General features: G+C 54.4%; 4 protein-coding genes across 6 annotated transcripts; 1 reads left to right on the top strand and 3 right to left on the bottom strand.

The window, feature by feature from the left end:
* Positions 1-129: 129 nt before the first annotated feature.
* On the top strand, positions 130-1,735 carry Ctxn1 (cortexin 1). The gene is made up of 2 exons (XM_032886636.1): positions 130-341; positions 743-1,735. The coding sequence occupies exon 2, from the start codon at positions 761-763 to the stop codon at positions 1,007-1,009; it is 249 nt and encodes an 82-aa protein (XP_032742527.1). The 5' UTR covers positions 130-341; positions 743-760; the 3' UTR covers positions 1,010-1,735.
* A 1,461-nt stretch (positions 1,736-3,196) lies between these two features.
* On the bottom strand, positions 3,197-6,399 carry Snapc2 (small nuclear RNA activating complex polypeptide 2). The gene is made up of 5 exons (XM_032886454.1): positions 6,193-6,399; positions 5,109-5,228; positions 4,886-4,954; positions 4,061-4,442; positions 3,197-3,931 (listed from the first exon to the last, which is right to left on the bottom strand). Exons 1-5 carry the CDS (start codon positions 6,373-6,375, stop codon positions 3,606-3,608), a joined length of 1,080 nt encoding a protein of 359 aa, XP_032742345.1. The 5' UTR covers positions 6,376-6,399; the 3' UTR covers positions 3,197-3,605.
* A 1,717-nt stretch (positions 6,400-8,116) lies between these two features.
* Positions 8,117-10,815, bottom strand: Tgfbr3l (transforming growth factor beta receptor 3 like). 2 transcript variants are annotated; one of them, XM_032886453.1, is made up of 6 exons: positions 10,085-10,815; positions 9,683-10,003; positions 9,101-9,215; positions 8,857-9,015; positions 8,565-8,636; positions 8,117-8,162 (listed from the first exon to the last, which is right to left on the bottom strand). In XM_032886453.1, exons 1-5 carry the CDS (start codon positions 10,322-10,324, stop codon positions 8,569-8,571), a joined length of 903 nt encoding a protein of 300 aa, XP_032742344.1. In that variant the 5' UTR covers positions 10,325-10,815; the 3' UTR covers positions 8,117-8,162; positions 8,565-8,568. The 2 variants fall into 2 exon arrangements, with proteins under 2 accessions (XP_032742344.1, XP_032742343.1); XM_032886452.1 differs by having other exon boundaries at positions 8,126-8,636.
* Positions 10,816-11,684: 869 nt separating this feature from the next.
* On the bottom strand, positions 11,685-20,990 carry Map2k7 (mitogen-activated protein kinase kinase 7). 2 transcript variants are annotated; one of them, XM_032886450.1, is made up of 12 exons: positions 20,685-20,990; positions 18,993-19,040; positions 16,154-16,295; positions 15,979-16,045; positions 15,745-15,858; positions 15,536-15,655; positions 15,271-15,378; positions 15,000-15,179; positions 14,833-14,913; positions 14,606-14,748; positions 14,027-14,072; positions 11,685-13,904 (listed from the first exon to the last, which is right to left on the bottom strand). In XM_032886450.1, the coding sequence occupies exons 1-12, from the start codon at positions 20,806-20,808 to the stop codon at positions 13,770-13,772; spliced, it is 1,308 nt and encodes a 435-aa protein (XP_032742341.1). In that variant the 5' UTR covers positions 20,809-20,990; the 3' UTR covers positions 11,685-13,769. The 2 variants fall into 2 exon arrangements, with proteins under 2 accessions (XP_032742341.1, XP_032742342.1); XM_032886451.1 differs by lacking the exon at positions 18,993-19,040 and having other exon boundaries at positions 20,685-20,988.
* Between the last annotated feature and the right edge of the window lie 1,564 nt (positions 20,991-22,554).

Genomic DNA, 22,554 nt, shown 5'->3' with positions numbered 1-22,554 from the left:
TGTCAGAGCTGACACGGTGGTGGGAAGTTCCAGTCTCCGGATAGGCAGGCCGGGGCGGGGTCACAAGCCCAGGCACCGCTCCTTACACTGCCGCCACCCCCTCGCAGCCCCGCCCCCGTCGCCATGGGAACAGCCGCGGCGGCCCGGCTGGCGCGCGTCTCTCCATCCTCGCTCGGTCTCCACCGCTCCAGGGGCGGATGGGGTGGGCTGAGCCGGGGCTGCCACAGCCTCCGCCACTACCGCCGCCACCCGGGGAAGACCAGAGCAAAGCAGCGCACGAGTCCCAAGAAAGAAAAAGAGAGAGGGGCTGCAGGGCGGCCGGTCCCCGTCTAGGACCAAGGGTGAGGGGGGCGCGCTGTAGCCCGGGGAGGCGGCTACGGTGGGGGAGGGGGTCTTGGGCCTGGGAGAACAAAGGGAGCGGGGCGGGGACCAGTTCCAACAGTGCAGCTCTGGTCTGTCCCAGCGCGTTCGCACCTGTTGTGCGCGGGCTGGGCAGATCTAAGCTGACCTGTCCCAGCTCTCAGCGACCCCACCTGCGCGCACCGCTGGAGTTGAGTCCCTATGTGGCTGTAGCGGCAGAGCGCACAGGCGGGGCATGGGCGTAGCCCGGAGACGACAGCAGGGATAGGGATGATGCTGTGAGATACAGCAAAGGGGCGACTCCAGAAGGGGTGGATGGAGGTGCAGGAAGGGCATAGCCTCATCCCCGCGGACCCCGGGGTGGGTACCCCTCTCTCCGCAGAGCGCGGCGATGTGAGCTATGAGTGCGCCGTGGACACTGTCACCGGAGCCGCTGCCGCCATCGACGGGGCCTCCGGTGGGCGCGGGCCTGGACGTCGAGCAACGCACGGTGTTCGCCTTCGTGCTCTGCCTGCTCGTGGTGTTGGTTCTGTTGATGGTGCGCTGTGTACGCATACTGCTAGACCCCTACAGCCGCATGCCCGCCTCGTCCTGGACCGACCACAAGGAGGCGCTTGAACGTGGGCAGTTCGACTATGCGTTGGTGTGATGAGGAACCAGTCCCGGGCAGGTCCTTAGAGAGATCCCACAAGGGTCGGCTCCGTGGAGGAGTGCCCCCAGCCTGGACTGAGCTCAGGGTTATGCCTAGATGCCCTAGCTCAGAGTTGAGGGCGTTCGGAGAAGTCCAGCCCTTACCCACCTTAGCCACCCATCTTCCATCCTGGCCAGGCCAGACCCCCCCCCCCCACCTGGTGCCTTTATCTGCCCTGTCCCCTTCTCTACACACTCATCCTCAATGCTGATCCCGCAACACTGAATCCCTAGTGAGCGAAGCACCCGGCACCAACCTCAGCCTTCCCCAACAACCAGGCATGTTACATCCTTTCCTGGGAATGCGGACTCCTCTTATCTCTTATTCCTTTCCCCCTGTTATGGTCATCAGCAGTGTCAGTGCACTCCTTGAGTTCTGGCCCTGGCAGGCAGGCTCTCTTTGACTCACATTGGACACTGCCTACCTATAATGCACGGTTACAGCCTGCCCTAGAGACAGACCCCAAAACTCCACCATGGCTGCTGCTTGTGTTGATGGCACTTTATGTGCAGGAGTACAAGGAGGCTCATTCCCTTCCCAGACCCGGCCCCAGCACAGGTTAGAGTGCCTTTCCTTTGCCCCACCTCTCCTATCTCCCCCATGTCCCCATGCCCTTCCCTGCCTATCACACCTCCCTGCCTCTGAACGGTGGTGATGATAATAAAAACTATTATTGAGTGCTTACTGCGTGTGAAGCGGATTGCTGAGTTAGCCAGTCCTGTTCTTAACCTGTTTGCTTCTGAGTGTGACAGCCAAGGAGCCAAGCTCCTGTTAGGATCCCCCTTTCTACGAGCCAGGGGACTGGAAGTCCAAGCCCCTAAAATGACCTGCCCCCGAGCCATTGATCTGAAATTAGAATCCAAATCTGCTGTTGCCATTTGGCTGCTGCCTGATCGTGCAAACACCCAGTTTCATACACAGCCCTTCAGTAGCTTTGGAGGTAGGGGGGCTAGGAACCACCTCCAGCCCCCTAGCTCATGGTATAGTTGAGTCAATCCCACACAGATGCACTCTTCCTCTTGACCTAAGGAGTCACAGGGGACTGTGGGGAGTTAGCCTAGAGGTTATTGTCCAAAGACCATACCTACAAGCCCCAAACTTCTGGGCCTGGTCCCTCATCTCCATCAAGTGTCTCAAAAACTGCAGGTTTGGCCTCGTGGGGCTGTGACTAGGGAGTGGGCTGGCTTGGCTCCACGACCTGCCTGGGAGATGTGTTGAGATCCTCAGGGAGCCGTGTGCAATGTGTGTGGGGAGAATTGAGCTTTTCTATAAAAGGAAAGCCGTGCGAAGGCACAGCTCAGGGAACAGAAATTTTACTCTCAACTTGTTAGGCTTGGGGGAGGTGCAGTGGTGGGAGGGCACCTGTTTCCCCAGAGACCTAGCTCCCCGGCCTGCAGACTCCATCCCCACAGAGCAGCTGGAGTTCATGGTGGGAAGGCCTACAGCATAAAGGAGTGAGTGGTCCTTGGGTTCAACGCTACCTCATTACCCCCTGCAGCTCTGAGACCCATACCATCCTAAAGCTCCTCCAGTCCTGCCTCCTCCTTCCCTTTATTTCCAGGGGTAGTTGAGGCTCCAAGACCACTTCCAGGGATACTCCCTTCTTCCTCCAGCCCTCGGCCAGTGCCCCTGGGGAATCCTCCCTGCAACCAGAGCTTTGCTCCTTCCATCAGGCCACACTGCCAACTCAGTCATCTGCAGATATATCATTGCTCTGCTCTGAAAACTTACCCCTGACACCTGTCTCCCACAAAGCCAGCCCAGCTTCTCCCTTCCACCTACATCTAAGAGCCATCCACATGGTCACCAAGGAGCCCCTTATGCTGAATTAGGCTCACTCCAGGTAACGACTTTTTAAATTCTTGTAAGTTTGTGAGTGCATGACACAGGTGTACATGCTTGTTTATATAGTTTGTGTTCGGTCAAATGACTTTCAGGAATTGGTTCTTCACCTTTACATGATTTCAAGGAATTAATCTCAGACGCCAGGCTTTGTACCAAGTACTTTACCCTTGCTGCTCTCTCACTGGCCCAGGCACCGGCTTTTGCCAGGGACAGCACCATCTTCCCTGGCATTTTGCTCCAGCTCCCAAACTGTGTCATTTTGGAGCCTTGCTCTCACCTGTGTCATAGGGGAATCACAGCTAGTTAGATGACAGCTTTATTGAGGGTCACAGGACACCCAGAGAAGGGCGAAGAGGATGGTACAGTGGTCAGTTGAGGTGGGGAGGGTGTGCTGGGGGTGGGTGTGAGTGCCATGCACAAAGGGATGATGATGTGGTACTCTTATGGCAGAGAACCAGGCACAGTGGGGCCAGGGACACTTGCCGCAATCTACCAGCCCAGGAATTCCGCCTTTGTGCAGTCTTAAATCCCCAATAGTTAAACTCCTTCAACTGTGCTTCACTTTCCAGGATGCTAGTGCATGCAGTGTCTGAAGGGCTTGCCTATGGCCGGACACTGTCAGGAAGCCACAATCACGTTCCTGACCACCAGTACCAGTGCTGGACAGACGATGTAGGAAGAAACCAGCATAGCCAGCCTGCTGCATCCTTCACCTGGCAGGGGCGAGGGCCTGGCTCAGGAGGTCCAGGGGCACCAGGAATGGGTTCAGTGGGCAGACCCCAGCTGCTTTCCAGGCCAGCCTCGGTTCTGTGGGCTCAGAGGCTTGAGGACTGCCTTGGCCAGTCTCCTCTGGCCCTGTGGAGCCAGTCCCTCCATCTTCAGTCCCCGGCCTGGGCCTCTTTTCTCTATCGAGAGAGGTCTGGGGAGCCGTCAGTTGAGCATATGTTTTAGTCAGATGGTCCACCAGGGCTGTGCAAGGCAGGTGGGGCAGTTCCTCTGCAAGTGACATGAGCAGGTTAAGGACCACAGCGGACTCTGATAGAAGGAAGAGGGAAGAATGAGAGAGGTCACAGTTTTTACATCCCCCCCAACTCCCTTCCCTCCCCCAGACTCTCCCGACATCCCACACACAGTATAGCCCCTCTCCTCTCTAGTAGCTCTTACCAACTGCTGAGAGCTCAGGGCCATGGCCACCTCTGGAGGAGGAGGACAGGTATTTGTAGATCTTCTCAAAGTCCACGGCAAAGTCTCTCTCTGTGGAGGATCCAGCCAGGGACTCGGTTGGTGCATCAGGGTCAGGGACAGAGACCTCTGGGACAAGGCCAGAGGTCTCAGGGTTGGTACCGGAGGCCTTAGGTTCAGGGACAGAGGCCTCAGGAGTGGGGTCAGCAGCAGTCATAGGTTCAGGCCCAGAACCTTCAGGGGCAGGATCCTTCTGTGCATCTTGGGTGCTCAAGAACACCAGTGCCCTTCCACAGGCCTTTGTGGGCTTGCCTGGCTTGGAATGCAGGAGGCTGAGAGGTTCCGCAGCAGCAATGGTGAGTACCTAACAGGGAAGCGCCATCGGGGAAGGAAAGGAAGAAGTCTTTCATCTCTCATCGCTAGGCCTAGAATGAGCCCTCCACCTCTGCACACTCGCCAAGTCCTTCATGGCATTCTGAAGGTGACCCACACAAGAGATGGCCATAGATACTATGGCTCAAGTGTCAGTGCCTGGCTGGAGCTGCTGACTTTACACCAGGACCCAGGATCCAGATCTATAATCCTTCCTTTCTCTTCTCTTCTCTTCTCTTTTCTTTTCTTTTCAGGTAGTGTTAAGAGGGGCCTGGCAATTCTCTACCCCTTCAAATTTGGAGACTGTATACAATACCACTGCCTGACTAAACCTAGTGGCCCTCTACCCCTGGGTTTATTTATTTATAGGGCACCCTCGTGCCCTATAATACACTAGACATACATACACTTAGACCTGCCAAGAGAATTGTTTACCTGGGAGAAAGCTGCAGTCAGGGCTTCCTCCAGTGGGCCTGTTAATTTCTCAGCAAGATCCATCCATACCTGGGTGAAGCCAGTTGGTACATGGTCAGTCTAAGGACAAGCCCCGCCCCCCCCCCCCGGGGAGGGGTGAAGAGGGCTCCCAAGTTTTGCCCTTCCTTGTATTCCTCTGACCAGGTTATCCTTGGGCACCCCTCACCTTGCCCTCCTGCCTCACCTCTATAGGGGCTGGGAGCTGTGTCTCTCGATGCCTTGGACCCTCTCTGCCACCTGGTTGCACCTTCCGAATGGCCTCTCGAACCACCCGGCCTTTGAGCTGCTGGATAAAGCGACAGATCTGGGGAGGAAGACAGGCTTTCTATGAGCTCAGAAACAGAGGCCTTGTTGTTTCCAGACACTGCTCCTGCTCCCTACCCTGGACTAGCCCAGTATTGTGCATTCCCAAAACTGCTGGGACTTGAGCCAAGGCCTCAGCATGTGACCAGCTACCTAATGAAAATGTAAAAGCTAGGCCTATTCTTGCTTCTTCCTGGGGCTGTAGTTTGCTCTTATAATGAGAACTAGCCTATTCACTTCCACTCCACCCCATTTCCTAGACTCTCACTTCGTACTCACTCTGGTTCCACCCAAATTCACTTCTTTTGTTTGTTTTTGTTAACTTTTTTGAGACAGGGCCTCTCTAAACAGCACCTGCTGTCCTGGAACTATGTAGACTGGGCTAGCCTTGAACTCAAAGAGGTCCACTAGTGAAAGGATCCCAGGTGCTGAGATTAAAGGTGTATACCACCACTCCCGACTTCCAACTCTACCTTAATTCATCCTCTATTCCCACTTCCACTCACCCCCACTCTGTTATGCTCGGCCCTCCGATTTTTCCCGCCCACACTCTACAGCTTCACAACTCTCCACAGGCTCACTCCACCCAGTCGTCACACCCCGTCCCCGGCTTTCCCACTCACATACCACCTCTTCATGCTCCACTTCCAGTGTGCTTCACTCACAGAGACCCACAGTCCAGCAGGCAGCCATCGCAGTCCCGCCCCCAAGCCCCCCTACCCCCTGCGCCACAGCTTCCCCAGAGCCTCACTCTAAACTTCGTTGTCACCCCGCCCCTATTCAGTCAATATTCCTCCGTCATCTCCATAACCCCGCCTCGAATCCCACCCACATCCCCGCCCTAAAACTCCATCTTTCACGCAAATCCGGTGCGCCAATGACTTCCGCGACCGTCAACAGCCCCGGAGCTCCACCTTAGCTCGGCCATTCGGCTTCCCGGCCCCGCCCCCAGCACAGGACACCACCTCGGCCTCGCTCCGGCCTCGCAGCTCCTTGGCCAGCTCCTTGGCGTCTGGCTCCGGCTGGCCGCGCCGAGCCTGGAGTAGTCTCAGTAGGTGCCGCATCTCGCGGGGGCTCCAAGCTGTGGGGCCGGTAGCTTCACCTGTGTAGCGTGCGGGGACCTTCCGCCGTCTCTGCGGTGGCTTCATGCCGGAACTCTATGGAGCTCTTTTCTGGTGGGCGGGGCTACGGAGGCCGAAGCGGTCAGACAGAGCACTATGCGTTTGATTTTACAGAGGGGGCGTGGCTCGACCAAGACTGAGGAGGGCAGAGAGACCAGAGTTTTATCTGCGTTTTATGTCACTCATGAGCTGCAGCAAAAACTTTAAGCCCTAAATTTCCTAACTACGTCATGAAACCCATACTGTGTGCTTTGCTCTTTATAGAGAAGAGGGCAGTGGCCATCAAAAAGTGGTCATTTGTGAGGCAGTGTCTCTCTCCTTAACCCTGGCTGGTCTGGATCTCGATATGTAGACCAAGCTGGTCTCAAACTCACCAAGGTCCTCCCAAATGCTCGGTTTAAAGGCATGCTCCTTCACACCTCGCTCATTTGCTGTTCTTGCAGACGACACGTTTGGATCCTAACACAGACATGGTGGCTCATAACCAACTGCCGTTCCAAGAGCCTCCTTTTGACCTCCCAAGACACCAATCATGCATATGGTGTACATACATACATAGAAGCAAAAGACATACATCAAAACAAATCAGCCCAGGCTTGCCAGGTGTGGTAACCACTAATCCCAGCATTAGGGCTGAGACAGGAAGATCACTGAGTTTACAGGCTAGCCTGGGCTACAGTGGAAGCCTGGCTTGAAAGAAAAATAAGTCTGGGTTATGGAGCAGACAGCCCTAGAGACTTTGGAGAAGAGAATTTAGGTTTAGTATTGCCAAGCCTCAGTTTCTTCATGGGAAGATTAAGCCTGAAAGTTCCTCCATCTGCTGTATTTATCATCAGTCCGGCCAGGCTAGTTGTATCAGCTGGTCTTCTGTAGAACTAGGTTCCAACAGATGTGCCAGCATGTAAGTGCAAGCAGGCAAGGAAGAGCGGGCTTCCTTCTCCCAGTGTCCTTATGTAGGTCTCCAGCAAAGGTGTGTACCACCACACCTGGGTCTGGGACTTGCTTTGGCCCAGGCTGACCTTGAACTCAGAGATCTCTTTGCCTTACTCTCCTGGGATTAAAGTCATGGACTGCCTTGTTTGGATCTAAGTGTTTCATGGCCACTATGCCTCAAGCTCTCCATGCCAAGATCCAGGTCAGAAACTTGTATCTTCCAGCCTCAATGTCTGGATCATAGGTGAGCCCTCTGGATGGTGGTCAATCCAGATATAGTCGAGTTGACAACCAGGAATAGCCATTACATTTGCTTATGCCAAGATGGAAAGAGGGTCTGGGTAGGTGGGACTCAAGAGGGACCTAGAGACCTGAATGAAGGTAGGGTCTAGGGATGGGAGTGAAGAGCTAAGAAGGTCCAACTTAGGGGAGAGCGAAGGAGCAGACGAGCTGCTACTGAGGGGAGGAAGAAAGTAGGATTCAGTTTAAACTACTGAGGGGAGGAAGAAAGTAGGGTTCAGTTTAAACTACTGAGCGGAGGAAGAAAGTAGGGTTCAGTTTGAACTTAAGCTGGCCAGGTAGCCTGTCATCTTCTGTGCCGGGCAAATGGCCCATGCTTCTCCTCGCCTATAGGCGGTGTTCATGGGGGTTGGAGTCTCACACCTCCCCATGTCTGCACCCCCTCCCCCTCCCTGCATCCCCACCCCTCCCCATGTTTGGGAGCACACTGACTCCACTAGAAGTTAGCAGGTCACCAATTTATTTTGAACAGGGGAGTGAGGACAGGAAGGGAGGGAGGGAGGCAGGGGAGACGTGCAGGATTCCTTCCAAAGGGAATCATGGCTGGATGAATCTCAGAACCTCACTGGGGCATGCCATCTCTAGAGAGGGGGTGAGAGAGACTCAGAATGGGAAATCACTATTCAGGTCACATTTTCCCGATAAGCTTTGACTTCCTCCACCAATCTACATACTGGTGTGTGTGAGTCTAGGAGCTGTGTACATCCCTCTTACTTATCTGTTTAAGTCTTAAGGACCCCTTTCCTCACTGCTGGTGACCCCACCTCCCAAATCCAATTTCCAGCTTCACCTTGACAAGTTACTTAACCTCTAAAAATATTTTCCTTATCTCTAATGGACATTTTAAAAGTATCCATCTGAATGTTGTTCAAAAGAATGGATGTACAAAGTACTCGGAGTCCCACAAATAAACCCTATGAACGATCCAAACCACCATGTCCCTCTTCTAGCTCTTGCTTCGGATCTTCACACCCAGTACTTACCTGACTACTGGGGCCTCTGGAGCTGGGGGCCGCTGAGCGAAGCTCTACGAGGCTGGCCTGGAGGTGGGGGTGCTGAAAGAAGACTCCAGCTAGAACAGGAGTTCCCTGTGCCCTGCGCCAGGTTAAGTGCGCCCCCTAGTGGGAGCTGCTGCAGGTGTAGCAACCCTAAGGGCCAGATCTGGGAGGCAGGTTCAGGGATGTGTGCGCGTGGGGGTGGGACAGCTAGACTAGACTAGACTGGACTGGACCTGTGGAAATAGGTGTGGGGTTCTGGCAGAACAGAAGTCGGTACCTGAGTGTGCGCAGACGAGACCAAGCCCAGCGGCCAGCGCAGCACCCAGCACGAATGCCGCCAACACCAAAGCCACCACTGGTGCAGGCTCCAGTGCTGCAGCAGCTGGAGCAGGCGGCTCTGGGCGTACCGCTCTGCCTGGGAGACCCTTGGATGGCCCTATGGAGATACGTGCAAGGCTGAGACTAGGCTTTGGAGCAAGCTGTCCTCCCCATCCCAGTTCCAGAGCCGCTTGAGAGCTTACTAGGGGGCGGACGAGGTACTGTAACCACGATGGGCTGTGTCAACATGTGCAGGTGGGGGCTGTCAGTACCAAGGCTCAAGCTGCTGCCGGCACATGCCTCATCCTGAGGCAGACACTGAGGTGCAAGAGAAGAAACCAGAATTCAGTGACTTGGTGATTCTGGGTCTGGTCTTCCAGAGCTCCTAAAATGGGCTGAAACTTCCAGCTTTCCACTAGAGCTAGGTGGTTACCACAAGACTCCTCCCTGGGCAGAACCCCAAAACATAAAAATTGTTTCAGCCTCTAGGTCTCAAGTGAGGTCTGCACATCAAATGTGTTTTCTTGAATCTAGCCCTCCAGCCCTAAAAGAACTCCAGATCCCACCCAAGGGTCCTAGAGCAGAAGGCTGTACATTTCCAGGCTACTGGGAGTTCTTCTGCAGGGCCCTATGAGGGATATCTCTACATGTAGTACCCATCTTGAGAGAGAGGGACCCAGACCATAAAGCACTTTGCCTCCTAAGGTCCCTCTGCTGCCAGAAACGCTTTTGCCTAGCTAGAGAATATTCCGCAGGTTCCGAGACTGCTGTTTCTACTAGCGAACCCGCAACGGTGCTGGTGGGGTCAAAGGCACTGGTGTCTGGCGGACAGCTCGGCGGTGGTGACTGCGGCGACGGCGGCAACGGCTTATCTGGCAGTGCAAGAACTGTACTGAGGCATTGAATACCGGGCGCAGGCGGAAGCTGAAGCGTGCGACGCTAGCAGCATCCGGGCGTGGAGGTGGTGAGAAGCTGACAGAGTCGTCGGCGGGGCAACCCCCACGGAGAAGCACCAGGGCAGGTCCCAGGGCCGGGCGTGAAGAAGGCGTTACTGAGCAGCGGTGCAGGGCTAGGCCCCATCTTGGCGAAGGACGGGCCAGGGCCGCCTGAGGGATCAAGCCATCAAGGTCGACCAGTCCCCATCTCTCCCTCTTCCTGCCCACCCTCGTTGTTTAAGGCGCCCGCACCTGCACAAACACATGGCTGTCCGCCGGCACCTCCAGTGGCCCTGCGCGGCGCGGGAACGCATCCTCAGCATCTGATAGCTCCAGACTGAAAAGGGGTCTGCGCAGCCAGGGCCCAGGTGCCCCAGGGAACGGAGGTGCTGAAACAGAGCAGAGCAAGGGCACAATTCCCTCTAGGGAGCCCTTGTCTTCGCTTGGAAAAGATGCGTTACAGATAGTCACTTTACCCATGCTTAGCTGCATGCCAAACTCTCGCTAAGTTATTATCGCTAAGTTATTACCATGTACCACTTTAGTGGTATCACAGCCTAGGAGCTGAAGCCAGCACAAAGTTGTGCTTTCATTTTCTGACCTTTTTTGCCTTTTGCAGAGTAGGCAAGGGGATGTGGGGATGCACGGGGTTGGTGTGCTCAGCAGAGGAGATGAAGTCGGGGTTCTCTTCCTTGCCCAGGTTGCTAAGTCTTAGAGTCTAAGAGATCTAGTACCAGCTACTGGCCACTAAAGAGAGGTAGGTGCTGGCATCTGCTGCAGTCATGAGGGTGCCCACGCCGATCCATCCCTCTGTCCAGAGGCTCAGGACAGACAGGCAACTGGACTGGAGATTTCTGTTCAACAGATATCCAAGTCCCCAAACAGAGGAGAGCACCAAGAAAAGAGGTTCTCATCTTTTTGTGTTTACCCAGGCTTGCACTTACACACACACACACACACACACACACACACACACACACACACACACACACCACATACACCATAAACACATCACACACACCATACACACACATGTGTGCACACATATCACACACACACACACACACACACACACACACACACACACACACACACACCATACACACAAACACACAGCCTATACAGGCAAATGACTGTTTTCAAGTAGCAGTTATAGCTGGGGGTTTGTCACAAATGATTTGCACACTTGACCCTCCCACATCCCACACCATCACTTGGTTGAGAACTTTGAGGAAACTGGCAGAGGGGCTAGTCTGGGAGAAGAAAAAGGCATGGCACCCCAGTTATGCACCACACACACACACACACACACAGGTGTGAAGCCAAGTTGAGAAGGGACAATAGGGAAGTGGGACACAATGCCCCCACCCCGTGCCAGCCTCTACATACCAAGTGGCGCACTGTGCTTACTGGAGGTCCCAGGGAGCAGGGCCAGGAGCAGGAGTGTAGTGCCCACCATGGTGGCCTGTCCAGGTTGGAGTGATCCAGGCCAGCAGCCGGCACCTGGTTGGGCTGTACCCAGCCCTCTAGGTGTGGGTAGGTAGCCCTGGCCTTGGTGAGCCTGCTACCCTGGGAAGCAGGGAGCGGGGGCGGAGGATGGAGGGGCTGACATCTGAGCCATGCTCAAGGCCTGCCTGCATGGATAATGACTTTCCTGATGTACTGCAATTTCTAGGAAAAGGGGACCCAGCCCCTCACAAAGCTGCCTGACACCTTCAATCACACCAAATACCTCCCACCCAGCTCCCTGCTTGTTTCCCATGAATGCAGTCCTTAACGACACAATGAAAGCCCTCCTCCCAGGCCTTTCCCACATCTCTACACAGTTTACCAGGTTAGGACACCAGACTCCGAAGAAAAGGGAAGGGTTTTATTCTCAAGCGTCTAAGGATTTACAAACAAGGGTATTTTGTTTTAAAAAGGGAAGAGGGCAACACTGGTGGCCTGAGGAGGAGGTCAGAGGGTGGGATCAGGCCACTCCAGGTCCCTACCTGCCCAAGACCCACTCTGCCTGGGCCAGAGGGATGGCTGGTGACAGAGGGAAGGACTTGGGAAAAGGTAGGGAAGTGGGAGACTCCTCCAGGCTCCCACTTAACACTAGAGGGCAGTAGACAAAGACAAGACGAGACAGACAGACAGACAGACAGACAAACAGACACAAGACACACACACATAGAAAATAAAGTTAAATAAAAATAAAACCATGAGGCCCAGTCTTGGGCCTGTGCTGGCCCTGGGACCAGCCATGTGACCTAAGTACACACAAAGGCTACCGACGAGACTCGGCTAGCCTCAGAATGGTAAGGGTGGGCTGGGCTTGCTATTCTATCCCTACTTCACTCCATCTCCCCAACACGGGAGATAGATAAGGAGAGAGGGCGCCCTGCCCGCAGAGAAGATGACTGCTATTACAATTGAAACATGCGGCATTGTGTGAGTAGGATGAAGATGAGTCAACTGAATGGCTAAGAGAAGAGCCACAGTGTCACCTAAGCCTACAGCTGCGTCAGCTACATCCAGCAAGGTTTCGCAACTTTGGTGCTGGCTTTTGTGGTTGTAAATTGTTTTGTTATATTGTTCTCTTGTCCACTTGAATTGCATGCATCACCAACAAAAAGGAGACAGACCCCACTCTGTCCTGGCCACTGCAGGACAGTGGATGGGACAGACGCCTGGTCTAGTCCAGGCTACAAGTTGGGTTGCAGCTGGCCAGCTCTAGGTGAGCTAAGGGATGCTCAGGGGCATGTCGGGGTAAGTCACTTTACATACCAATACCCTGGCCTCCCCTGCACTCAAGCCTGTCCGTCTTGTCCCTGATACACATGCTCAGACCTCCACATCTACTCCCTTCACTCTTAATCCCTGACTTCTCAGAACCTCTCCTGCCCTTGGCATTACTCCTGTCACTGACTCCTGTCAGTTCCCTCCCTACTACCTGCTACTCTCCATCGCATCCCTCACACACCTTCCCTGAAGGCCACCTGTGTGGCTGAGGCCCCCGGTCTCCCTCTGTGCCACCTGAGCTCTTCTACTTAACCCCGAACTGTAAGCAGTTCCCAGTCCCATGGGAGGGTCCCCCAAAGGAGCCTGGCCTCTCCTAGGCCAGAAATGAAAAGGAGAAGCAAGCAGTCCAACCCCCAGTGCCTGAGGCAGTGGAGGAGAGGGGGCCCACCACAAGCAGCTAAACATTACTTTGGTAAAGTTTCTGAAGGTACCGACACACCCATGAGGACAACCCCCCCAAACACACACCCCCACCAAGTACAGTAAAATACAATAAACTCCAAAAGGACCCCCTGAGATCAAAGAGAGACAGACAGACACAGAGACAGCAACCGGTTTGGCTGCAGTCACAATGCCCACAAAGCCATCCTGGGTCAAAGACTTAAGGAAGCCTAGGTGAACCGGGGCTTCCACTGAGGGTAGAGTGGCTGGGCCAGGCTGAGGCAGGAGAGAGGCAGAGGCTGGGGGGACACAGGGAAACCAGAAAGGGGCAAAGGGAGGGAGATAGGGAGGGGTAGAAGGAGAGATGGAGAGCAAGCACGTCTGTGAGAGAAGGTGGAGGGGACAGACACTGGGAGTTTGGAGGATGGGGACAAGGGGCTTTCTCTCTGCCCCTGGGGGTCACCCCAGCCCAGAGGTTATGATTGAATAAATAGTGAGTCTGCTCATGGCCTGCTGTCTTCCGTTCACAGTGTCTGTCGGGGCGGGTGGGGTGGGGTTCACACAGCTGGCAGGATTAGGAACCAGCACGCCCCTTCGTCCACAGCTGGTGGGCGGGGAGTCAGGTGGATGGGTACCCCCTACTTTCTGTCCTCAGTCCTTGGCAGTCGTCCAGGTCCCAGGTCCCCTGATGGGCAGCTGGGTTGGCCAGGTGGGAAAGGGGGGCCTGTGGCCTTGCCCCTGGGCCCTTGTGGGGCTGGCCGCTGCCATGAGGCTACCTGAAGAAGGGCAGATGGTGTTGGCTCAGGACTCCACTAGTCCTTGGGGACTCGGTCTTTGCCATGACGTCCTTAAACCAGGACGCGACATCCACTTCGAGTGTCTCATAGTGCTTGATGAAGCTGTGTTCCTGTGGGCCCAAGAGTTGGCTTAGGATGAGGAGTCAGTCCTCCTGGCCTTGCGACTGAGGCTAGGAGGATATCACGTGTTGGAGGGCTGGGGGCGAGGTGGGATTGGGGGTGAGGTACTCACAAGTAGTTTGTTATACTTTGGTCTCTTCCTGTGGTCTTTAGTAAGGCTGGACGAGGGAGGAGCAGGGAGAGAAGAGAAATGAGTCAGGGAGACGAGAGCAGCCTGACTGGGCCTGACTAGGCCTGACTGGGCATCTAGGCTCAGACCGTCCTGGTACAGAGGGCTCTTCTACATCAGCCAGAAGCAGCTGCTCTCAGCCAGGCCAGGGATCCACAAACTCTCCTGGCCCAGGATGGTGTTAGATAAAGACCCAGCAGGGGAGCTGAAACCAGGATGTGAGGTTCCCATAGGGGAAAGTTAAGACTCAAGTGTGATCTTCCTACATAACATCCATTGCAAAGCCACAGGGTCACCATACCAGACACCATAGGGCCAACTGACCCAGAAAGTGACTCCCAGGACTTCAGCTTGAACTCCTGTCTACAGCCACAGGTCATGCTACCTACCTGCAGCTGTGCCCATCTCATCCTTCCCCCTTTTCCCAGCCTCCGCCCTCCCCAGTTGCATGAGGACACCTGACATTCCAGAACATCCCAGAGTAGAGGTAGGAGCAAGGACAGGCAGCATGGGAGTGCTCACCAGTCTTTGACAAATGACTGGAAGTCCCCTGAGAAGCCCATGTGACCAGGCAGGAGTGGGGGCTCTTCCTGTAGGACTTTGGTGAGGACCTCAAAGTCCGTCTTGCAGTTCTTATAGGGGAACTGTCCTGTTGCCAGCTCCACCTGGGAGGGTGACAGGCATTGCTGAACAGCAGGTAAGAGAGCCCTGGCTTCCCACCCAGTCCTACAACAACAGTCCCAACCTACCAGTGAGATGCCCAGGCTCCACACATCGGCTCGGATGTCATAGTCAGGCTTGGTGGGGTCTGGAGGGTCAATGCGCTCAGGCTGCAGGGTGGGAGAGAAGAAGGATATATCCTGAGGGTAGGGCCAGCCCACCCAGTCCCCTGGTCAGACGCGGTGGCCCCACTCACAGCCATATAGGCGGCACAGCCAGCACTCCGTGTTTTGGCTTTGGAGTCAACAAGGCGGCCACTGATGCCAAAGTCACAGAGCTTGATCTGACCCCGCTCATCCAGCAGGATGTTGGAGGGTTTGACATCACGATGGATGACCCCATGCTTCTCCTTCAGATAGTACAATGCTTTCACAATCTGTAGAACAGACAAGTTTGGGCAGCCGTTATAGGGGACAGAAGCCGGGGGGTGCCCACCAGGCCATGCCAGCGCAGATTTAGCCGCTCACCGCCACGGTCATCTTCCCAAGGATTCGCTCTGGGATGGGGCCCTGCATCCGTTTCTTCAGCTTCTCCGCACACGTGCCCATGAGCTCCATGGCAATAAAGACGTCCGTCTGTAAGGAGGGTGGTGCCCAGGCTTGGGGCAGCCTGCTTGCCTCCCTCCCCACCCTAGCCACACCATGGCACCGGGGGACATGTAAGGGCCCTATGGGGCAGAGGATGACCTGAGACTTTCCCCGAGGGGCTTGGTCCCCCAGGCAGGGTGCTCACGTTGGTGATGAAGGTACCAAAGCACTGAACAATGTAGGGGCAGTCGTGGCTCTTGAGTACTACGTCCAGGTCCATTAGGATGCGCTTGTTCTCTTCCTTGTTCCCCGAGCGCCGCATTTGCTGCAAGGAGGAACAGTCCAGAGGGGAGCCTCGAGTATGGGGCAGCTGCAAGGGCACAGAGCATCCTGGAACTGGGGCGGAAGGCTCACCTTAACAGCAATGATGTGGCCTGTCTTCCGGAACCGCATCTTCCACACCTGACCACAGGTACCACTGCCCATCTCGCCCAGGTTCTCCAAGTCATTGATTTCTGCTTGATAACGCTGGGAGAAGAGCAAGACAGCTGGAGGGTCCTCCGAGCCTCTGCTTCTGTCACCCACCACCTCTAGGTTGCTTGGGTCCTGACACAGCCCCCTGGGTGCCTAGCTATGGGGAGGTAGTACCTGGCCCCCGATAGTCAGGTACCCTGTCTGCTTCATGATCTCCTGCAGCTTTTGGTCAATCTCGATGCTGATGGGACAAGAAACAGAAATGGTAAGGAGGGACCCACAGACACCACCCACCCACCTGGGACCAGCACGAGGAGGGTGCTGGGCTGGCCCTACTCCATCAGCTTACCTCTCCATACTGCGAGGTGTGAACAAGGTTGACGGGAGCCCCAGCATGTGGCGGGGCCGGCTGGGGGGCGTAGGGTGCTGTGGGGAGCTCTCTGAGGATGGTGAGCGGCTGCCCCCATCGTTGGCCAGTGGGAGCTGCAAGGCTGGGGAATTAAAAACCAGGGGCAGGAAAGGAGTTAGCATCTAGCTGGCCACCAAGGACTTGGTGCTCTCGTCTCCTTTCCGGTATCCCTTTGGCCAGGCTGGAACAGTGTCCTGCTCTGCTACCTAAGGCCTCCTTTCCCGCCCCCTGGGGCACCTTCAGGGTACTTCCTCCTGCCCTTCTGACCTGAAAGGAGATGGGGTAGCCTGGTAGGAGAGGGGTAGTCCCAGAAACTGAGGGTTTATCCTCAAGTACATATTGCAGACAAGTGAGGGGACTCATCTTTCTGTTCCCTCACCAGTGCCAGGAAGCAGGCTCAAGAAGGGTCACAGTGCTCACATGAGGGACAGAAGACCCATCAAGAACCTGGCCTGGGGCTGGAGAGATGGCTCAGTGGTTAAGAGCACCCGACTACTCTTCCAGAGGTCCTGAGTTCAATTCCCAGCAACCACATGGTGGCTCACAACCAACTGTAATGAGATCTGATGCCCTTTTCTGGTGTATCTGAAGACAGCTACAGTGTACTTATATATAATAAATGAATAAATCTTTTTTTTTTTTTTCTTTTTTTCGGAGCTGGGGACCGAACCCAGGGCCTTGCGCTTGCTAGGCAAGCGCTCTACCACTGAGCTAAATCCCCAACCCCATGAATAAATCTTTAAAAAAAAAAAAAAAAAAAAAAAAGAACCTGGCCTGGCCACCAACACTGCACTGGATGACAAGAGCCAGTAGTTATGGGATGCTGGTCTCAGGCTGTCTTGCCCTAGAGGACACTCCTAGGCCAGGGAGGGCCACCTTCTCTCCAGCTGTCTCGTCTGTGTATACCCCAAACAGGTCTGCACAACTGGGGTCAAGGGAGCGAGAACAGAATCCCAGGCTGAGCCTGAGCTCTTGTGAAGAGAGATCAGTGGTGATCTAGAAGGCAAAGCCCTTCCCGGGGCTGGCTGGGCTGGGCAGGGGCAAAACGCCGGGCCAGGGAGGGGAGCTTGGTACTTCCCAATGGCCTGCATGCGGACGGCTTGGGCATGCTACAGGCAGACAGCAGGCAGGCAGCAGGCACCCCAGGATGGGCGGGCAGTGTTAGGGTATGGGATGACAGGAGAAAGACAGAAAAACAGCCAGGACTGGGGACCCAGCTGCCCAGAGAAGGTGCTGTAGAGACAGCCAGACGATATGGGACATTAAGAGGACGTTCCTTAAAGAGCTAGGGGGTCTCTCTGGCCTAGAGGTGGCGGCCATGAGCCCCCTACAGCTCCTGGAAGCATCTGCTCTCCATGAGCCTCTCATACTTCAGGGGCCCTAGTGCCCCAGAAGAATTATAGCGAGCTCAGCTTGGGACAGCAGCAACAAGCACCCTTTAAGCATCACTTCCCAGAAGGCCTGGAGCCCGCCACTTTCTAACACACTTCTCCACACTTATCTTTACTACCACCTCTTCCCACAGCCCACCCAATGGCTTCTAATAACTTGGGCTCTGTCCTCAATGGGTTTTACTACTGATATCCAGGTCCTTTTCTAGCCCTGGTAGCTGGGACCTGGCTGTATCCAGACTCACTAGAACTGTGCACGGCTCGCTTCCATGAGTACATGTGATCCTCCTTTATCTGGTATCTCAGCTCCTGGTGTGAAGATCACACCTCTAAGCTCTCCGCCCCCTGCCAGTCCCCTGATCCACACAGACCACCAGGCCTTCCTGGGCTGTTCCAGGCCCAGAGAAAAGGCTGCTGGCCCCACTCTCTGAAGCATGAACTTGATGGAAAAAGGGGGATACACAAAAGCCCTGAGAACAGAAGTTAGAGGGGATTAGAGCCACATGGCAGGCCTAGAGAGTAGATTAAGTATAAGTCAGTGAGGGAGAAAAAAGTGAGAATGAACGAACAAATAAATGAATGAATGAATGAATGAGAGAAAGCAAGACAGATCATGGAGTCACGTGCCCACTTATGGGGCCCTTAGGTGTGCAGACTACCGGCCCAACATACATACACTCAAATGCAAACAGACAAATATGTACACACAGAGCACACACACACACATCCATGTATACACACGAGCTGGGAGCACACACGGAACACACATGCACACATCCATGTATACACACGAGCTGGGAGCACACTACCACCAATAGTCAGTTCTCCTCATTTCTGCCAACACAGGTGCTCTTTCTCTTTCGCAGATGGGACACTATACACCTAGGAACCAGCACAGCTGAGCTACCTAGCATGGAGTCCTTATGTGTGCGGGTGAGGGTGGGGGTGGGGGTGGGGGTAGGGAGTGTCTTGCCTCCCCTAACCTCCTGGGACACTTTTGCTCAAATCCCAAATCCTCCATAGGTTTTCCCTGAGAGACCCCGCTGGACTCTTCTACTGCATCAGGACTGTGCTTCGTGTCTACTGATGGACCCCGTCCTGCAGACTCAGCATCGTACAGGAGCTTGGTCTGTTTTACTTACTGCTGTGTTCCTGGGCCTGAGACACAGTGTACAAATGACGACTCACTCACTCCATAGTTGAAACAGATTAAGTAAGAGCAGTGCACCTATCTCCACCTACTTTATTTACACACACACACACACACACACACACACACACACACACACACACACACACAGCATGGGGTGGGGATGGCATTCTGCGGCTGGGGCAGCGGTTAGGTCAATGTGCAGATATGCAAGCAGCAATGATAAAAAGGCTGGTACCTGCTCGCTGGGACGGGGCAGGAGCAGGGCTTAGAGTGATCACAATAACTGGATGGGGAAAGGAAGAAAAGAAAAAAAAACACCACAATAAATCACAACAGAAACAACCGATTTGTCCAACAGAAAAGAAATCAAATCATAATGAAGAGGAGGGGGAGGCACAAGGCACCAAACTGCAGAGATGGGTAGAAACCAACAGAGATGGGATGGTGGGAGGGGGTGTGGATCTGACAGACACAGACACCTGAAGGGGGCTCCTTGAGGCCTGCCAGTCACTAGCCTGACCAGGTCTTAATCTGCTCTACGGACCGGCAGCTCTTAGGGCACGTAGAACCCTATACCCAACACTGTCTCATCCATACTGAGGCGTGGAAAGACCACCCTAGAATCCAGCAGGGGCCCTCCAAGTCTTGGCCCAGTCTTCAGTCCCAGGCAGAATCCAATGAAACACATCCCCCACCTCTGGGTATCTCCAGGTCCTGGAAGAGACTCCCAGAAAGGAAACATGGAAGACTCGGCCAGAAGCTGGGAGAGATGGAGAGAATCCTGAATGCCTCTTCAGGAAGACGACCACATAGTGAACAGAATTCTCTCCTATGGGAGGCTGCCTTTCCCCTCTTACCATAGTGACCCCACAGACAACTATAAAACATATATATACTCAAAGGTTATATCACAGAGGATATAAAGAAGACATTCTGCTGGATCAAAGAGGGACAGAGAGAAGGTTGGCAAGAAGAGAGAAAAATCAGATTCTTTCCAGCAAAGATGATTTGGGGACAGGGATATCTGGGGTACAAGGATGCTAACTGTGGTTATGATGGACAAGCCGTATATGTGTATAGAAAGAAAGGGGAAGCACTTATATGTCAGGGAGGCAGACCCAAAGATGGTGGACTCAGAAAGGAGGTGTGTGTCTACTTGAAGGGACTAGACTAATTACAGGTGTCTGTAGTGCTAGCAGTCACTTGAGCCCAGGAGACAAAATTGTCAGGCTGAGAGATGGTTATGTGTTTCCAGAGGGCTAGACACACTAGACAGCAATAGTGAAACTAGCTAGTCACAGGGATATGAGGTACCCCTGTATGTAGGAGGCAGTCAGCTGGGTCCGGTGACAAGGTCCTTCCAGCTAAGGAGCCATCTGATATGATCAAAGAAGTCAAACGGAAGAAGCTTCTCACCGAAAAGGATTAGATGTAGATGAGGACTAGGTGACCTACGTGGACAGACAAGCATGCACGTGTGTGGACTGTTTGCTGGGGGAAGGGACCTCTTGACAGTCACTGAAACGGCAGGAGTGGAACCACTGAATCAAAAGAGATATAACTGTTTGCAGAGTTGAGAGACTTGGCTGTAGTCACAGTAGCGTAGCTTCGGGTCTGAAAGCCTGCGAGGTGCAGGTGACAAGGCTCTGGGAGCCGACCATGGGGGTGAGGGGGACCCAGACACTAAGCTCTCAGGTACCCATGCTGTGAACTTCAGGACCGCGGTATGTGTGGGGACCGAGTAGCCCTGGAGACTGCCCACCCGACTCCCAGGTCACCGTGACCCTCTCCCTGCAAGCTGACAGCGTAGAGAGTGGAGGGGAGGAGAGCTAGCGCCCCGGAAGCGGGGGCAGGATCTGCCCGATGGGCGGGGCCTCCCACTGCGCGCCCCGCCCCGCCCGCCCCTCCCCCACGCGGCCGTGCTTACTGGGCCTGGGCCGCTGTGGGCTTATATCCAGGTTGAGGTCGATCCTCCTGCGGGCCTCACGATTCTCCTGCTTCAGCTTGGCCTCCAGGCGGGACAGCTTTTGCTCCAGGGAGGACGCCGCCATCTTCCCCGCCGCCGCTGCCGCCGCTCACCGCCAGGCCACCCGTCAGTCCCGGGTAGACAAACACCGCACTGCGCCTGCGCTAGGATGACCCCGCCGAGCCGCCGTCCTGCCTAGACCACCCCAGCTCGTGCCCGCCCTGCCTCGCGTGCATAACGCCGCGCGTGCGCACTGCGTCCCAATAGGAAGACGATGCCACCTAGAGCTCGAGTCTGGCCTCGTGCATTGTCACTACCCACCGCCACCTCCCGCAGTGCGCATGCGTGAGCTTTCCGGAGAGAGGCGCTGTTGGAAATCACTTTAAAAAAAAGAGAGAAAGCGAAGGCCGGTCAACCGCACGCCTGCGTGCAGAGACGGGCCAAACTCGGGCCTTTGCTGCGCACGCTCACGGCTGTTCCTGGATTATTCTTCACTCCGTGTGCATCTCCAGGCCTCTCTGGTACCCGCGCCCTCACAGAACAACCTTCCTCAACCTTGGACAGTCCTTCATTAGGACCTGTTATGCTTAATTGCGGCCTGAACTCTCGCTGTTAGCTTGAAGCCGCCTCCTCACTGTAATTAGGTACCTGTGGTAACTCCTTTCCATTTCAGCCAGTTCCAGCAAACTGAGAGTAGATCAAAGCCTGACAAGAGGAGAGGGAATCCAGGGTTGGTGACTCCTGAGCTCGGTGTCAGAATCAAGATTAAAGCTAGATAGACTTCTGGCCCTGAGACCTCAAGGCGTCCCATCCCCATGGCTTCGCCCTGAGAATCCGGACTCAGCTCCTGAAACCAATGTCTGAAGGCAGTCCCTGGGGTTAGATGCCTCTGCCCTGCTTGATCCATCCGCATTCAACATAGTTTAAGTCCTTCCAAGAGTACAAGGATAAAGTTTGTATGTAAATTTGGGTCGCTAAAGAGCAGCCTGTCTGCCTCTAGGCTCTAGGTGTTAGGAGGTTTGCATTTGTGCGGGGACATTAAGCAAGAGACGAACCCCGGAGGTCCCCGGAGGTCGGAGGTCGGGAAGCAACAGTTGAACACTTTGGGGTGGGCCTTAGCCTATAAAGAGTTCTTAGAACTCCTCTGGTAATGACCTATGGGTGGAGCAAACAGAAGCTTAGAGTTAAAGGGATAAAAGAGGAGGAGAGGAAATTGGATTGTTTTTGTTTTGTTTTGACGACAAGGTTTCTCTGTGTAGTCCTGGCTGCCCTGGAACTCTGTAAACCAGGCTGGCCTGGAACTCAAGAAATCCACCTACCTCTGGCCTCTGGAGTGCTGGGTCTGAAGATATGCAGCAGCAGCAGCACCACCACCCAACTTTTTGCGAGGGTGGGGTGCATGGATTCTTTAGGGGAAAAAAAGCTAAGCATAAAACTCTACCAAATTTCTCCTGATTCTCCTTCACCCTCTTTTGAAGTAATTTAGATCTCTCTTCACCTCCCAGAACAGACAACCTGATTTGATAAACAGGTGTCATCATTTGGTCCCAGATACAGGAAGTTTAGACAATCATTCTGTATAAAGAGGTCAGAATTACAGTTCTCATTTATTAAGCACGCACTGTTATATGCTCCCCTGTACAGGAAACATTTAAAAGAAAATCCCTGCATGAACTAAGGAAGAAAGGTAGCCTCCACCAGCATTCTTAACTTGGACTCAGGTAATCTTAGTAGATGCATGACTAGTGCTCTAGTGGGGCTCTGTCTGAGACTTGGTATGCAGTTTGTTCATTTGTGTCACAGGAGCATTTTCCTGAGGAAACAGTGCTTA

This window comes from Rattus rattus, chromosome 16, assembly GCF_011064425.1.
Source record: "Rattus rattus isolate New Zealand chromosome 16, Rrattus_CSIRO_v1, whole genome shotgun sequence".
Taxonomy (NCBI): domain Eukaryota; kingdom Metazoa; phylum Chordata; class Mammalia; order Rodentia; family Muridae; genus Rattus; species Rattus rattus.
This window is presented reverse-complemented; position numbering and strand designations above follow the sequence as displayed.

Coding starts and splice junctions, on each gene's coding strand:
- Ctxn1 (XM_032886636.1), top strand. CDS start 761: ATGAGTGCGCCGTGGACACTGTCACCGGAGCCGCTGCCGCCATCGACG.
- Snapc2 (XM_032886454.1), bottom strand. CDS start 6,375: ATGAAGCCACCGCAGAGACGGCGGAAGGTCCCCGCACGCTACACAGGT. Junction 5,229..6,192: donor GAGGCCGGAGCGAGGCCGAG/GTGGTGTCCTGT, acceptor CTTCCTCCCCAG/ATCTGTCGCTTTATCCAGCA. Junction 3,932..4,060: donor CCCTGAGCTCTCAGCAGTTG/GTAAGAGCTACT, acceptor TCCTTCTATCAG/AGTCCGCTGTGGTCCTTAAC.
- Tgfbr3l (XM_032886453.1), bottom strand. CDS start 10,324: ATGCAGCTAAGCATGGGTAAAGTGACTATCTGTAACGCATCTTTTCCA. Junction 9,216..9,682: donor CCCCACCAGCACCGTTGCGG/GTTCGCTAGTAG, acceptor CTTGCACCTCAG/TGTCTGCCTCAGGATGAGGC. Junction 8,637..8,856: donor TCTCGTCTGCGCACACTCAG/GTACCGACTTCT, acceptor GTCTTCTTTCAG/CACCCCCACCTCCAGGCCAG.
- Map2k7 (XM_032886450.1), bottom strand. CDS start 20,808: ATGGCGGCGTCCTCCCTGGAGCAAAAGCTGTCCCGCCTGGAGGCCAAG. Junction 19,041..20,684: donor CCCACAGCGGCCCAGGCCCA/GTAAGCACGGCC, acceptor TTCCCCATCCAG/TTATTGTGATCACTCTAAGC. Junction 14,914..14,999: donor GCTGTGCCGCCTATATGGCT/GTGAGTGGGGCC, acceptor CCCACCCTGCAG/CCTGAGCGCATTGACCCTCC.